Source organism: Solanum lycopersicum, chromosome 12 (genome assembly GCF_036512215.1).
Source record: "Solanum lycopersicum chromosome 12, SLM_r2.1".
NCBI lineage: Eukaryota > Viridiplantae > Streptophyta > Magnoliopsida > Solanales > Solanaceae > Solanum > Solanum lycopersicum.
Window position 1 is genome coordinate 60,298,659 of NC_090811.1, and position 16,634 is coordinate 60,315,292.

General features: G+C 32.0%; 1 protein-coding gene across 1 annotated transcript; it reads right to left on the bottom strand.

The window, feature by feature from the left end:
- Positions 1-7,976: 7,976 nt before the first annotated feature.
- LOC101262088 (putative cytochrome c oxidase subunit 5b-like) lies at positions 7,977-16,388 on the bottom strand. Its single transcript, XM_004252273.5, has 6 exons — positions 15,963-16,388; positions 15,707-15,786; positions 15,550-15,600; positions 10,313-10,379; positions 10,112-10,191; positions 7,977-8,269 (listed from the first exon to the last, which is right to left on the bottom strand). The coding sequence occupies exons 1-6, from the start codon at positions 16,135-16,137 to the stop codon at positions 8,204-8,206; spliced, it is 519 nt and encodes a 172-aa protein (XP_004252321.1). The 5' UTR covers positions 16,138-16,388; the 3' UTR covers positions 7,977-8,203.
- Positions 16,389-16,634: the final 246 nt, after the last annotated feature.

Genomic DNA, 16,634 nt, shown 5'->3' on the forward strand with positions numbered 1-16,634 from the left:
CATCCTGATTTTTTTTCATATGATAACACTACTATTTTTTTTTCTTACCGATTCAATCAAAATTTCTATGTGAAAATTTTTAATAAAAAAAATAATGATTATTTAGTAGTGTAATAAAAAAGAAAATAGTACTCCTAAAAAACAAAGCAAATTAAATGTGTCACAAGAGAACTTAGAAATGTAACTAATGATGACAACAATAATAGTAATAGTTAGTCACAATTGTTGTTATGTCTCTTTTCAGAGTATCATTTGTACAAGAATCTCACTTGACTTTCACAAAATTATAAAGCAATTGATGATGTTGCATTGTCATTAACAAATATCGTTACTTAGAAGCTTTATGTGAATATGAACATCATAATGACTTCATCATAAATCATAATACTTGTGAAATTTGGTGATGTTACATGTTTAGATATGGATTTATATGAGTTGTAAAGGCATACACCACCATCAAATTAGTGGACCTTATAGTAATGTTTGAGTCAGTTTGTTGACATACTTAACTATTTTATCGAATATATGCTACTTCTGACACGTACTAAATAATAATTAAGCTAGTTGACTTTAAAATTGGAATTTTTCCTTCTTCTTTTTTAATAGAAGTGTGGGATATTGTTGGGGTCATCTTTTCAAGTGAAAAAACTAGACCTTTAATTTTGTCTCCCTTTTGGAGGGGACTTAGAGTTATTATAGTGAAAAATCTTGGATGTCAACTCTATTACCCCACTAAGAAAGAAGAATCAATCAGTCATGACATAGTATATAATAAGTATATATATATATATATATATATATATATATATATATATATATATATATATATATATATATCACATTGATTATTCTATCTAGTGATGAAATTTAGGTTCATATTTTGGGTGGGGATAATTTTAAACTTAATGCAAGATATTCTGTTGGCACTAGCTCCTTAGTTTTGACATGACTTTATAAATTATCAAATTGTTTAACACTTGTGAATGATGCACTTGGGGGGAAAAAGTTGTTGATAAAGGAAAAAGGGAAATATTGGCCTCAAATAGCAAATGCCTTTTCTACATCTAAAATGATGCTAATCTCTTTTTCTCCTCTTTTTTCAATATATGTAGATTAAAGTGTTAAGAAAACAATATACAATACATATAAGTGTCATTTCATTCATATGTTGGGTGTGCCAATAAAAGTGTCACATGAAAAGATTAATAGCTACATACAAGTGGTAGGGATACTCTTATTAATATAGTGTGAGATCTTTCCAAAGAAAATTATACGAGAGACTTGAATCAACGTGAATAATATCACATTATATTAAGAGTATTTATAAATTGTCAAAATGGTGAAATGACAATACCAGGATTTTTACTACCTTTATCATAACAAAGGGTAGCTTTAACATATACAAATCAAGAAGTTAGTTAAACTTTTGGTCTCATAATTAAATGTGCGATCATATAAGTGACACATAGTAAATTTTAAAAAATGACTCGTGAATTACGAGAATGTGTCACGTAATAGGTCAATGAAGAGATCCCATGAATCATGGTGATGGGCCACACAAAACTTAATCAAGGAAAACATATATTGTTAGGTGTTCGAATAAAATCTCACATCAATAATTGATTAGATCATTAAGCTACATATATGATGTAGAAATACTTTTAATGGGGCAAGACACTTCTAAAACCCTACGGGCTTGATCCAAAACAAATACTATTACATTATATTAAAAATATTTTAAAATTGACTTGATAAAATATTTTAACCGTTTAAATTTTTAAACGATATCGATCACTCCCCGTTTTTCTCTTTACTTTTTGTATACACGGTTGCAATTCTTGCAGTGTGACCTTTATTCCCTATGCCATTTAGGACGGTGTTAACTAAAAGAGAGGTATCTCTCAAGTACAAACTCATAATAATTTTTTAACCCTATCTCTTGCTTAATTAAGTGATATAATTATATTAAGAGACAAAGAAAAGAATAAATTTTTAATTAGGTAGGATAATGCTATTCCAAGAACTAATTCCTCTTTCCAGTTTTTTTTTTTTGTTATAAGAATAATACTTAATTGTGAGTATTGTAGACCAACATGAATCATGTGTCCCTCCGATCTTATTTTGAGACGATTAAAGGGCCAAATATATACTTTACACTATTAAAGAAATAAACCTGGAACTGACATTTAAATCGGGAATCGGAGAAAAATTGGTTCGTCAGAATCATTTTTAATAGATTTTTCAATAAAAATTCAATATTTTTCATTGTATTTTAGTAAAAACGTTCGTAAAATTTTAACTTTTTAAACAATGCAAAATCACCTGTTAAAAACACGAATATGAGTGTTTGGAAGTGATGATATGTGTATTGGAGCATGTTAAAACAAATTTGATATTTTTATAGAAATAAATTTGAGAAGAAATTTATAATTTATTTAGTTGAAGGTATAAATTTATTTTCGATATTTCTTCTTTTCCCATGTCATTTGGTATATATTATTTTATCCATCTACCAAGTGAGATAAATAGATGAATTATAATTTCAAAACTACGATTTCAAAATAACTTAAAATTCGCGAATCAAATTAACGTACTTGCCTTTAATTTTTTTTAGAAACCGTACATATTAATCAAAATGACGTTTTCTCGATAAACAAATGATATAACTCGATTTTGTTACCTCTTATCTATTGAGTTAGTCTTTTGAAGATAATTTTTCATCCTGGTTAATTAAAATTATTTCACCTGAATTAATCAAATTAATTAAATCAATAGTCATTGTTTATAAACCACCCTTGGTGCGATACTATAAATTCACTCATACGCACATATTACATAAAAAAAATATAATTAATTAAATAATAGATTCCTATTATTACTTATTCGTTATTATTCAGCAAAAAAGGTAAAAAGGGTTCTTTTATACATACTATTTAGGAAATAATATGGTGTTTCTACTACTAGACTAGAAAAGACATCGATATCTTCCTCTTCATTTTTTTTGGTGCACAATTTATATATAGAAAGCATTTATTCTCTTCTTTCGTCTTATTTATTTGAACTTTTTATCAATCTCTTTTCACACTTATCATTAAAAGTGGATGAGGTTATTCCTATGGTAATTAGAGGTCTTAGATTTGAGCCCTACATATAGAAGAATCTTTGGTAGAAAGTGATTTCCCCCTACGTGGCACGAATTTGAAATAGTCGGACTCTAATATAAATATCGAATACTGAATGAAAAATGAAAAAAGAAAAGTCTCTTTTCACATCCCATTGTAATATACTTTGATATTCTTATTTCCTTTTGCCCCTTTTGAGTTTGGTAGATGTTCGTTATTCGTTCTTTGAGTCTCCGAGAAGCCAAAGTTAGGACACTTTGAGGTTCAAGAATTTATACTACTACCTAATTTTTAAATATTATTTTAAGTTCAAACGTACCATATAGAATTATAGCTCATAAATATTTAGTAATTCAAATAGTATAATTTACGTAAATTTCATAGTGTTAAGAACTATTGAGCTACTTATATTATTTTCTTACTTTTTTTTCAAATTAATAAGTTCTTAAAAAATTATGAATTTTAAATACATCACTGAAATTCCAGATATATTACTGGACACTCAGATACATAGGTGAGGGATGTATGATGTATCAGAGAGGGATAGGAAATTCGGATACATCAAAGAGGAGATGGATGTATCCGAGAGAGGATAAGGATGTATCAGCCAAAAGAGTGAGGTATCCAAGAAAGGATTTTTGAAAATTTTTAAATGATAAGAAATTTTAGAGATTATGATAAAATAAGATACGTAAAGTTTAAACCAAATTCATTTTCATGTATCTCTTATTAATAGTACTAGATTGGTCATGGCTGTGCTGAGCAGGGACCCAACATACTTGATTTTATATATATATATAAAAAAGTGTGTGGAGACGACCTTTCACCTTAGTCTTTGAATAACATCGATTGAGTTTGTTTTGAGTCATTCATAGATTAAGATTAGTAGATAAACATACATATATGAAACCAAAATATTGATTTTGTACTAAAGTTTAAATAGTAAATTCTACCACATATGGCCAATTTTACAGGTAACTTTTACTTCATAAACAACCGAATTAGGAAATTACCAAGTCCCATTTTGAACTATCAATTCGCTTACATTGATGAATAATTATGGTGTTTATATCAGTTTACATGCATGTTAACAAATATTACGAAATATCTGTCCATCTTCACCTGTAAATACTAAGAAGCAATTATAGCTATCTTCACCTGTAGATACTGAGAAGCAATTCTAACTATCACCACATCTAAGACTAAAGCCTTAGTTTATTCGAAGCGTTACATGCAATTTCATGAGAAAACAGAAAACCTTATCAGTTATTCAGATGTCTCAGGCATATCATCAAATATCTGAAAAGAATTAGTGTGCATGATATTTTGTGATCAATCAAAATGTTCATATCTCATAATACAAATATTTTATAGAAAAAGAAAGGGAAAATATATAGAAAAAGAAAGGGAAAATGCGCAAGTACCCTCCTAGACTATTGTCAAATTTTGAGACACACTTTAACTAAATAAGATCCTATTACTCCTTTGAATTTTTTATTTTCTTTTTGAAATTTTGCGCACCATTTGTCTTACGTGGCACACTCCTTGACTCCACAGAATTAAGCGCGTGGGAGATATTTGAATGACGCATAAGACAAAAAAGTACACAAAATTATAAAAAAACATAAGTTTAAAGCATAATAAGACTTTAATTTAGTTAAGGTGTGATTCTGAGATTTTTGTCATAATCTAGGAGAGACACTTGTCATTTTTCAAAAAAAAAAGACAGACTTACTCATAAATATAATGATCACTTGATGACCAATTTTTCGAATTTTGGTCTTCAAATATTTTAAAATTTCCTGGCACTAACTAATTAAGATTTATTTTTCGATTTGGTAACTTCTACACATGAAATTTCAAGAAATCTTTGGCAAGAAAATTTATTTTTTCTTCTAATTATATTAACTTTTGTCTTCTATAATTATAGTAGCTTATTAAAAAATTTCCTATTATATTGAAATTTGTAAGATTTTGATATGTAGATTATTCATGTCAATTATGTTCTCACCTACTTACCTACTTTTCTCAATTAATTGATAACGTCATTAACTATATTACTTATTAGAGTATTTATTTCTTTAATTTGAAACTTTTGATTTACTTTTTATTATTATGGTAAGAGAAAGGATATATTTTTTCCAAGTATCTACATAAATTTATTTTGTTGCTATAATTTAACATAATAAGGAGATTTGTTTTCTTTTATAGTATGACAAGAAATTAATTACAATATAGAAGATTTTTTTGTATAAATAAGCAATACATTTTTTGGAGAACCCCAATCAATTAACATCTCATTTTCACTTGATTAATGACAGGGAAAAAAACTCTAGAGCGTCAAAATATTCTGATTGCCGAAATGGAAAACAAAGATGAGCTATACTCAACATTTTCAAAGCGTTGAGCAAGATTATACAAGAAAACAAGTGATATGATTGGAAAACATAACATTAATGTGGGAATAATAATATTTTTCCCCATTGATAATCTTTCTTTTTTTTTCTACCCTTCAATCGATGCTGTTGTTGATCATTTTTAGTCCATATGTGCAGGGAATGTAAAAGAAACTATGGACTAAAAAAGGATCAACAATAATCTCAATCGTTACCAATTTTCAAAACTTCTTTTATGTATTTTCCCATTAAAGATTGATAAAATACCCACCATTTTACCATGGTCTTTAATTATCAATAAATGAATAATCAGTAATACTTTCGAATAAGCATATCAAATAGTGGTTTCAATTAAATATTAAAAAATTTTAAAAAGTGAAAAAGTGATAACAACAAATATAATTCTTAAAAAGAAATATAAACTATTGTTTGTAATATATTTACTCAATTATGAGTTGGGATAAATTTTGTAGAGAATGTGAAAAAATATTGTCAATAGTAAAAATTTAACTTGGTAACTGTTATTTAAAAAAGAAGATTTAAACATTTATCTAGTGTGATTTTCATGTGTTTGGAATACATATAAATTGCGCTCACCTCCCTCCTAAATCTTGCGTGTCTCTCTTCCTCTTTTTTTGTGTGTATCTGATAGTAAAAATAGATGTATCTAAATATAAAATATGTAGTCAATTTTTAATTAGTGATAAAATACGTAATATTTTAAAAGTATAAATAATAATGTATATAGCAATGAAGTATTTTGAGGGTATATTTTAAAAATTCACCTTTGGCTATTTATTTGATAAGTTTTTTAAATTTTGGTCTTCAAATATTTTGAAGTTCTACAACTCTAACTAAGATTTATTTTTGGGTTGGTAACTTCCCCTCATGAAGTTTCAAGAAATTTTAGCCAAGAAAATTTATTTTTTCTTTTAATTATATTAACTTTTATACAAAGTAGCTTATTAAAACATTTCATATTATATTGATTTTTCTTTTTAAATTTTGATATGTAGATTATTTCAATTTCACCTTCTTTCCTCAATAAATTGATAAAGTCATTGACAGTATTAGTTTCTTTATTTTGAAATTTTTGATTTATTTTTTGTTATTATGGTAATAGCAAGACTACTTTCTCTAAGTCTCTACATAAATTATTTTATTACTATAATTTTAACGTAATGAATAAATTTGTTTTCATTTATAGTATGACAAGATATTTATTACAATATAGAAGACGCAACACATTTTTTTGAGAGCCTCATCAATTAGCATCTCATTTTCAGTTGAGTAATGACAGAAAAAGAGACTCTAGGACATCAAAAGATTTCGATGGCCAAAACAGACAACGAAGTTGATATATATTCAACATTTTCAAAGCGTTTGTGCAAAGTTTAAACAAGAAAGCTTAGAGTGAAGGTGCAAAATAATGTTTTTTTCTTGTAAGTTTTGTTACTACGCCTAAAGAAGAAACTCTTATTTTTAACATTTATTGTTGTAAAAAGGTGTATGCACTTTATGTCAATGTGTTTTCTTTGTGTAAATGTAGAGAAGTGTGTTATTTTTCAAAATCACCTTAAAGAAGGAAAAGAAGGTAACAAAAGGCTTGAGAAAGAAAAGTTATTTATTGTTGATTATCATGTAATTGTCCTCTTTTTTTTTTTGATGTAGATCCCTTTTTTCATTTATTGTTGTTAGAATATATGTTTGAACAACAAGTGATCATCATATTTCCATTTCATTTTATAATTTGTTATCTACATTCTATGTATACTACAATTGTGGCACTGAACTTTGTTCTTGACTATTAAATATATTGATCTCATTTGCTTTGCTTTTTAAGTGGCTATACACATCCATCCTTCTTACATGTTACTCTTTCCAATTCCATTTCATTATCTCATTATAGGATAGTATGGATGAGTTATTTGAGCTTAAGCTCCTCTTTCTCTATATCATGGTTCTTCTATGTGCTTCTATGTTTGGGTGGTTCTTTTTTTTAAAAAAATAACTGCACTTGTGATTTCATTTTTTTTTCACAATATTGAGTAGAGAGGTTCAAACGAAAATATGAATGAGGGGCCAAATTAAACTTTTTCTTTTTTCCGATAACTCTCTTTTAAGCATTGAACAGTTCACTTATTTTTAACTAAGAAAAAGATTTCAACAAATCACTCATTTTGAAATAGAAAGACTGTCTTAAATCGCTGATTTGGCGATCACATGTGTGCGCTTTAGAAAACTACTCGTACCTAAAAAAAATGAAAATTATTCACAAATACTTTGTTCCTTTTTCAGAAAATTGTACATGTACAAACACAACATTTTGTGCAGAATGATTTCTCGCGTGGATTCATTTTTCATCGAAAAGCTTCACCATAAGGCACAAGTCCAAGGAATTTCAAAGTGTACAACCAAAAAAAAAAAAGATTGTAGCCGTTGATTATTGAACTATGCATTTGGAAGAAACTGGGTCTATATTTCAAGTAGACCACGACATACATGTCAATTGTATAAAATATATAAGCAAAAATATTCAACTTCAGTGCTACCACAGCAAGCATAAGAACAATAATCCAGTAAAGGCAAAGAAAGAACACAGCTTTGAATCATCAGTTTATAAAACGAGTAATCTCTCATTGTCTCAACCAAATTTATTCCGACAAAAAATTGCAAGACGGACTATCAATGATGACCCTCATCATCACTGCCATGTCCATCAGGAGGTCCTCCAGGTCCAACCACTTCCAACTGCAATACAAGAAATCATTTAGTATCAAATTTTGCTTGGATCAACACATAACTGAAATTCCATTCTATCTTCTCTTTCTTCTTCTTTTTGATTAGGTAGAGATTTTATTAATTGGTACCAAGATGATACAGGAGAAGAAACAAAAAGCAGCACAATTCTGACCTGAGTACTGACTGCAGTAACATACTATAAGCTATAACAATTCTTAACTGATTTTTTTTTTTTTGTGTGTGTGTTACTAGCCCAGCCAAATCAGGGTATCCACCTTATTCCAGATACTTTGATCATTGCCTTTTCGCCCCCAGGGAAGCCCCAAAGAAACAGTGAGGAACGTTTCCGCCTTACATCCCAGGATATCCGCTAGTTCCTTGACAACATGAAAAAACAAAAGCCCCTCTCAATCTATCCAAGGGATGGAAGGGCAGAGGTCATCTGCATTAATGCTGAAAATACTGCGCTTTGCCAGATTAACTTTCAACCATAACTGCCTCAAAATTTCCAGAATCTCTCTAAGATAAAGAAGAGTATCATCTATCAGCATATAGAATGTGCGATAAGGTAACCCTATCAACACAATTTCTTTGAAAGCTCATGTCTTATATCCAGCCCAACTTTTCAGCTTGCTTCTCCACCATACTAAAAGCTTCAATCACCAGAGTAAACAGATAGGAGGAAAGTGGATCCCCTTGCCTCAAGCCTCTTTGAGAGTTAAAAAACCATGTGGACTCCCGTTTATCAATATATAGAATTTTACACTAGATTTGCAGTAACAAATCCATTCAATCCATTTATCGCCTATTTGTTTCCGAATATTTAATAAATATGACCAGTTAAAATGGTCGTAAGCCTTTTCAAGATCAAGCTTGCAAGCAGCTCCTCTCTTCTTTATTTCATTAGTTTCTCAATGCTTAAATTGGCGACCAAAGTTGCATCAACTATTTGCCTCACTTTAATAAATGCATCCTGATGTCCTGACACTAACTTATCAATTACCAGTTTGAGCCTTTCAGCCAATAGTTTAGCAATAATTTTATACACTCCCAGGCCAAGGAAGTTGATAGGCCTGAAATCTTTCACCTCAACCGCCCCTTCCTTTTAGGTATCAAAGCAATAAAAGTAGCATTTAAACTTTTAACAAAATAATCCTTTTGATAGAAAATTTCCAGTCCTTTAAACATCATCTTTTTTTGTGCTCCAGCATCTTAGGAAGAAGTGTAGATACACCCATCGGGACATGGAGCCTTATCTCCTCTAAAAGATCTGATAACAACTTCCAGTTCTTCCATAGTAAAAGATCTTTGCAGCCACTCTCTGTCTTCATCAGGAAGCCTTTTCAGTTCTTCATCCTTCCAGTTTAATCTCCTTTCTTCATTCTCCCTAAATACTTTAATAGAAGTCTTGAGTGTGTTCATTAATAATTTTCTCATCATCTACCAGCTCCCCATCTTTCATCATTTTGTCAACACAACTGAACCTCTTGTGTGCATTTGCCACATATGTGCATTCTATCAGAATTAAGCAAGTACCACATTTGGACAATTGAGAACTACAATTAGTAATTTGCAGCTAAGCAAAAGCCAACCCAAGAAAAAATATTCTCGTTATTAACTGAAGAAATGTTTATTAATAGATGTTGATGCGCCTTTTTTGACATATACAACAGCAACAACAAATTCATACCTACAAAACTCCCTAACATCCTCAAAATTAACCTAGATTTAGAAAAGCAGGGAGTACAGATTCATGTCTAGCAAATTCCTCAACAGCCTACAAACTCACCTAGATTTAATCAATAACAAACCACAGGACTAACTATGAATTAATTGATATCCTGTACTTACCACAAAATACTGTGAGCATACTGGGCATTCATGTGGCTTGCCCTTCTCGAGCCAGAACCAAACAACATCATGCTCATCTTCTGTTGAATTAGAATAGAAAATGAAAGAGGACATGACTAGAAACCAACTAAAGATTGAAGTCAACTGACTAAAGGAATTAATGTATGATGGAGACTTGTCAAATAAATAATGGAAACTTACCTCCTTCATCTCCAGGGCATCCTACAACTCTTCTATCATAGTAGGATTTGACAACAGCAGGCGCTTCCTACAATATAAAACACACAAAATTTGATCATTTATTTATTTTTGACAAGGTAACATTCAAAGTGTTGATCATATCCATATTTCCATATGCATCAAACTTGAAACATAACTGAAAACAAACATAAGTGATCTCCACATAACATCAATTACCATGTGGTTAGTGCTGACATATAATCTTTAATCACTTATCAGCCACACAAATTATACTTATTTGAAGAATTGAAATTAGCAACGTTTTAATTAAGAAGCCATCAGCGTTAGCAGAAAAACAATAATAAAATTTGCATGCCCCATTGATCAAAAAGTAAAAAAGATTCAACAGAAGATTATTTTCACATGGAAAAATAATGGAAACTTGAGACCTATAAGTTGCAATAGTAGTGATGTCAACCACTGAAAGTAGTTAAAACACAAGAAATATTTGCTTTGCAAATTTTGTCAATATTCACCACACACCCCTGTAACTTAGTTTTCACTGGTAAAGGATTCATTAATCCCACAAGCAGGGTCTAGGGAGGGTGGGGTGAATAGAGAGGTTGTTTCCGTGTTGGTGAAGGATTACAAGATAAAATAAGACAGTCAATACTACTAATCAATTGCACTAATGAAAGTTTACTAAAGCAATCATATATTATCAAAATGTACAAGCTAATTATGGAAGCTGAGAAGACCTCTGTTTAACTACATCTCCAAGAGCATATGCAAAAGACAAGGCATGACCTGAACTACATCACTACTTGAAAAAGAAATGGCCTCCATTACATATGATAAGACCACCATTAGTTCAGTGATAATCAAACAAGAAACAGGCAGACCATTAAGCGACTGACTGTGCTCCGTAGAATGGGCTAAAGTAGAAGAAAACGCTAACTTAGAATTTCCAATTTATCAGCATTAACGAAATGCATCAACAATATATCTTATGGTGTTCTAGCAGTACTTAAAATAGGATGGATCGTTACTTGGTTTGGCTGTACTTATTCGGGGGGCAGTATCTAGTTCTAGTGTGATTGGTGGAAGTTATGTAGTTATGCTTTGTACTTGCTTCTGTACCAGCTTGGTACCAGATTAATAAGACTATAAAAATAATAATAATATGTTGGAAACCATATTTACGCAGTACATTTCAAATAAACAGGCAGAAGTAGAACCTCATAGATATTTGCTCCTATCATATTCACAATGGATTATCGGAAAGCCAACCAAAGGTTGGAGAAGTATGCTAAGAAAGTGAGGGGTTGTTCACTTCACACACTAGTCACACGGGAATTAAAATGCATGGTTGTTTGGTGAAAAATAATGAAGGGGTTGTTATAAAATGAATGGTGATGTAAAGACTTTCATGTGATGAGTATTAATAATGTTATGTAGGGGTTTGCCTAATTTAGGGGCATTTTTATACTTCAAATTTTCTCTCTTAATTGCTAATACACACTCTTTTCTTTGTTCCTGCAAATGGTAATGTTGTATTCTTCCTTAATGCTGAGGACCTTCAAAAGTAGGAACAGAGAAAGTAATACTAATAGAGATCCTAAGAATTCTAAAAGTTGTTTTGTTTCCTCTCAACCTATTTCTTTACACCAAAAATAGGGAGAAACAATGCAGTTCCAGTTAACCTTATTAACGGAATTGAATTTATCGTCAAAATTTCTACTTTTCCTCTCTCGATATCGTCCACCATATGCAATGTGGGATTAGTCTCCACCGTGCCTTCTGTCTCTTATTGCCCCCTTTTCTAATCCAGCAACTCAACAGGTCTGTGTGTGTTCAGGCATAGTCCACTTTGTTTGTGAGGTTGAGAAATATGGCCCAAGCCTGTTAAATGTGTTGTGAAACCGTAACGCAACAATAAGTGGTTATTGGTCTCTTTTATCTTCCCATATAACGAACACCAAGATACTAGACTCTTCTAGCAACCAGCCATGTAAAACATTTTAACTTGGTTGGTGGCTTGGTGCTAAGTTTCTCCACACCTTCCTCCACAAACTTTGCTGGCTCTTATCTTCTTCAGGACTTCATGGGTCAGGCAGTCCCTTCTAGCAACCAATCATGTAAAACATTTTATCTTGGTTGGTGCTAAGTGTCTCCACAACCAAAATCTTTGTTGTTTCTTCTATTTTGATTGTTTTCTATTTTATAGGCCCTATTGATAGTGAAAGTGTCATCTTCATTGTGTAAACTGTAAGTCTGTAACCATCGCTGAATCAGGAACAGTTGGTGCCGGGGAATTCCCTGTTTCTACTAGCAGTTTGGCTGCTCTCTCTACATCTCAATCGTTCAGTAGAATCTGCTGAAGGAAAGATTCTGCCCCTGTATTATCCAGCAGTTCTTGATCTTTGCCTCTAGGTTATTGCATAGCATGAACAGATCGTCCATCAAAGGTATCTATTTATCCCAGCAACTCCCCAGAATTTCGCTCACCTACCATCTCCCACCTGTATGTACAAATTAGCCTCTAATTTGGGCCACATGTTTCTAATATTCCTCTAAACCTCAACTCCATAAGTACCAATACTAACATTACTCCGGGCCAACTTCACGCACCTCGACTAATTTTGTGGGATACATGTCACCTCCCAACAACATCATTTACTAGATAACTTTTTTTTGATGACAACAGAAACCCGCAGCCGCTACCCTTTGGGTGCGCACAAGGTAAAACTCCCGCTCCTATGCAATAGCTCGCAAACCACATAGGAGAGATAACCTGCACTAGGCAAGCCTGGTGCGACGAGCTCGGCCCAGAAGGCAAACCACTTGCTTTCACTGGCAAGGGGTTTCGAACTTGAGACCTCCAACATGAAAGTCCTAAGCTCGAACCACTGGGTCATCCAGAAGGGTATGTGCTAGATAACTTTATCCACCAATTCTAGAACAAATGGGAAGAAATTACCTAGTGTATTTTGTCTCTGAGGAGATTTGAAACTAAGACATCATGCTTCTCAATACACTTGATTGACTACTAAGCATTATTATTTAATCAGAACATCATAATCTTCACAGTACAATCCCCATATAACTAAATCGCGTTCCAAACTACCCCTTAGGGCTTTAGTATACAATAAAAACTGCAAGTTTAGCTCAATAAAAAAAAATTGAGGTAAGATTAGACAATATTATGGTGTCGAAATACATATCTAGATATATATGTTCAATATTCCATGAGAATGCTTTATATATAAAACTAAAGTAGGATTGCTAAATATGACAGTGTTACGAGAGTAATATGTGCTAGGTAGATACCTACCAAAATGAAGACAAGTTCATTAAAATGATGATGGAACCAGAAATGTTGTAAAAGAGAGCAGACCATATCCACAAGAAAATTGTCAATGAATTTTTTTTATAATTATAAGTATCTTATCAATGAAAACTCAATACCAAGCTACTACTGAGACAAAGTAAGACTTGAGGATGTTAAAATGGATGTATAGTCACTAAGATAAAGATTAGCTTAGAAATGATTACATTCCAAAGCAACTATATCTAACACACGTAGAGGATAAAGCAAGAAAAGGTTGGTATATCTTCCAAATGCACGGACCTCTAGTTGCCACACTATGATTTTGATACATTAAAGGAGAAAAGTGGCAGCATAAAATTTCATAGGGGAAGTTATTAGAAATGGTCGCGGTCTCTCAAATAGAATAGCACATGACCGAACACAATCAGCAGAACATACAAAAGCAAAAGATTTGCATATGTGATACCAACTACTCTCTCTGTTCCAATTTATGTGGCACCGTTTGACTTGAAATGAAGTTAAAGAAATAAAGGAAAGACTCTACTTATGTAACTAATTTGCATCTTCTTGATGCCTTCAATGAAACATTTACTTCATCAAAAAAAAAAGGAAAGATTTTTGAAATATGTGGTCTAAAATAAATCTTCAATATTTGTGTAGCTATAAATCATCCATTTAGGGTAAAAATGAAAAAAGTTAGTTTTTATTCCTTTTGGGGTGGACTAAAAGTGAAAGTATGAGATTAATAAGGATTACTTTGTCGTGTTAGTGCACTTACGTTATCTTTGACATTAAGAGCCTTTTCAATTGTAAGTGCAAAGATAAGTTTCAGATTTAGAAATGTTTAGGTTCAGATAACCCCTGAATTTTGATTATTTCTAAGTTTGAGTAATGGAATTAACTTAACCAAGCAGAGGGAAAGAAACATAAAACACTCATACAGCTAACCCAACTCGCTTGAAGTTCAGGCAAAGTTGTCGTATATTAATTTTGGAAACCAGCAGGGTTAATGTGTATCCAAAACATGCTTTCACAAGATGTTGGAGACTTGGAGCACGAAGAGGTTAGGTTAGGAATCGTCCAATCGAAAATGAGGGAACTTTGCAACTCCAGCTAATCCTATTTAATATTGAAAAAATGAGGGGACTTTGCAATTCCAGCTAATCCTATTTAATCTCTTTAGATTAGACTGGGAAAGTGAGACAAGCTCATTTACTTCTCTTTCACTCATGCCCCAACCAACATGAACAAAAGTACAAATATTCAAAATCAACCATCCATCATACCCCTTTCTCTTCTCCTCAATCCTCCCTTTTCCTGAAGTAAGCACATAACTATGACTAGTAAAGAAGCGAGAAATAGCAAGGCGGATCCAGGTCCTATTTCGGATAATGAAATATTTGTTGTTTACAGCTTTAAAATTTGGAACAATGGAACAGCCTCTTAAGAAAAACATAACCCTGGTTTAGATTGATCCAAGTCGTGCCTTTAGCTTAATAGAACTCCATAATCATTCTGGAGTAATAGTTAAAACCAAAACATATTCCTCAGACTCGGATTGCAAACTAAAATATATTCACAACTCAGATGTTACTTTACGAGAACATATATTACACTGCTCATTTTTATCTGACTTGCTTTCATCTTCAATTGAATTTTCTCAGAAGAACCTAACACTCAAAAGAACACCTAAAAACAACTACTTCCAAACATTTCCAATGATTGCTCATTACTCATTATCCCTGTCAATAAGAGAATGACCAATCACATGATATAGTAATCGTTATGCATCAGATGAGAATAACTAATCTGGATAAAAGACAAAACAATTTAGTGATCAACAATAATGATGACTAAAGCAAAAGGGGCAATAACTAATGCCTATTAGCACCAAAAGTTACTAGGAAACCCACAGTTCCACACTAACCTTTGTACCAAAAGGACCTTCAGGAAAGTTAATGTCAAGAATATCCCTTCCCTAAAGAGAAACACAACAAATGTAATTTTCAGTCACTATCAATAACATTTGAATTAGTACACGTAATATCTCAACGCTAAATTAGTAAAACATGGTGATAACTCACTTGGAGCTCAGCTTCAAGCTCCTCACGCTCATGACCAGTTGCAATCGGCATTACATCCTCCACTTTCTTAACAACATTCTCTACTCCACACAACAACAACAAAAAATGCATACTCATCACATAAACAAAAAAGGAACCAACTAGAAAAAAATATCAAATAACGCAAGTACAATAAATCAATCAAGTCACTCTATTCAAACTCGTAAGATCTGATTAAATTAGGGTTGAGAGTAGAGAGAGAAATGCGAAAGGATACCTGATACGGTACTGAAGTGGCGAGGGAAGAAAGTGACCGACGAACGGAAGGCTGCCGGAGATTGAGAAGAAGATACGGAGGTGGTGGCGGCGGCGGCGGCGGCGAATGAATTGGTTTTGGGAGTAGATCGAAGTAGGTGTAGGGTTCGGAGGTGCGAAGAGAGTTTTCTCGACATAGTGTGTGTTCAGTTGGATCTCAGGTCAGCCCCTGTGTGTGTATATAGATGGAGACTTGTTCTTATCAACGCTCTGTATCTTCTCTTTTTTGTGGAAATGAAATGGCAAATAAGGGTGCCACTGGCCGGCGGCTTCGGCCAAGGTTGACTCACTCGTATCGAATTTCTCTCAAGGGAAGCGTGTACTCGCACTAATTTTTTAATTTTTATAGATATGAAATTCAAACATAAAACAATATCAAACACTATTCATGAAATTAAAATAAAATTTCTATATTTGTAAACTATATGAAAAATATTATACAACACAATAATTGATAATTTGAAATATATGAAAAATTTATCATTAAAGAACTTCAAAAGTTATCACGCAATTTGAGAGAGGGTACGTAATGTTACTTGAGCTCTATACTTTGAGGTCCATTTGGCTATTATAGTCTATAGCTCACTGACGTAAACTAAAAAACCAAGAAACAAAATTTAAATTGAGTAATTAT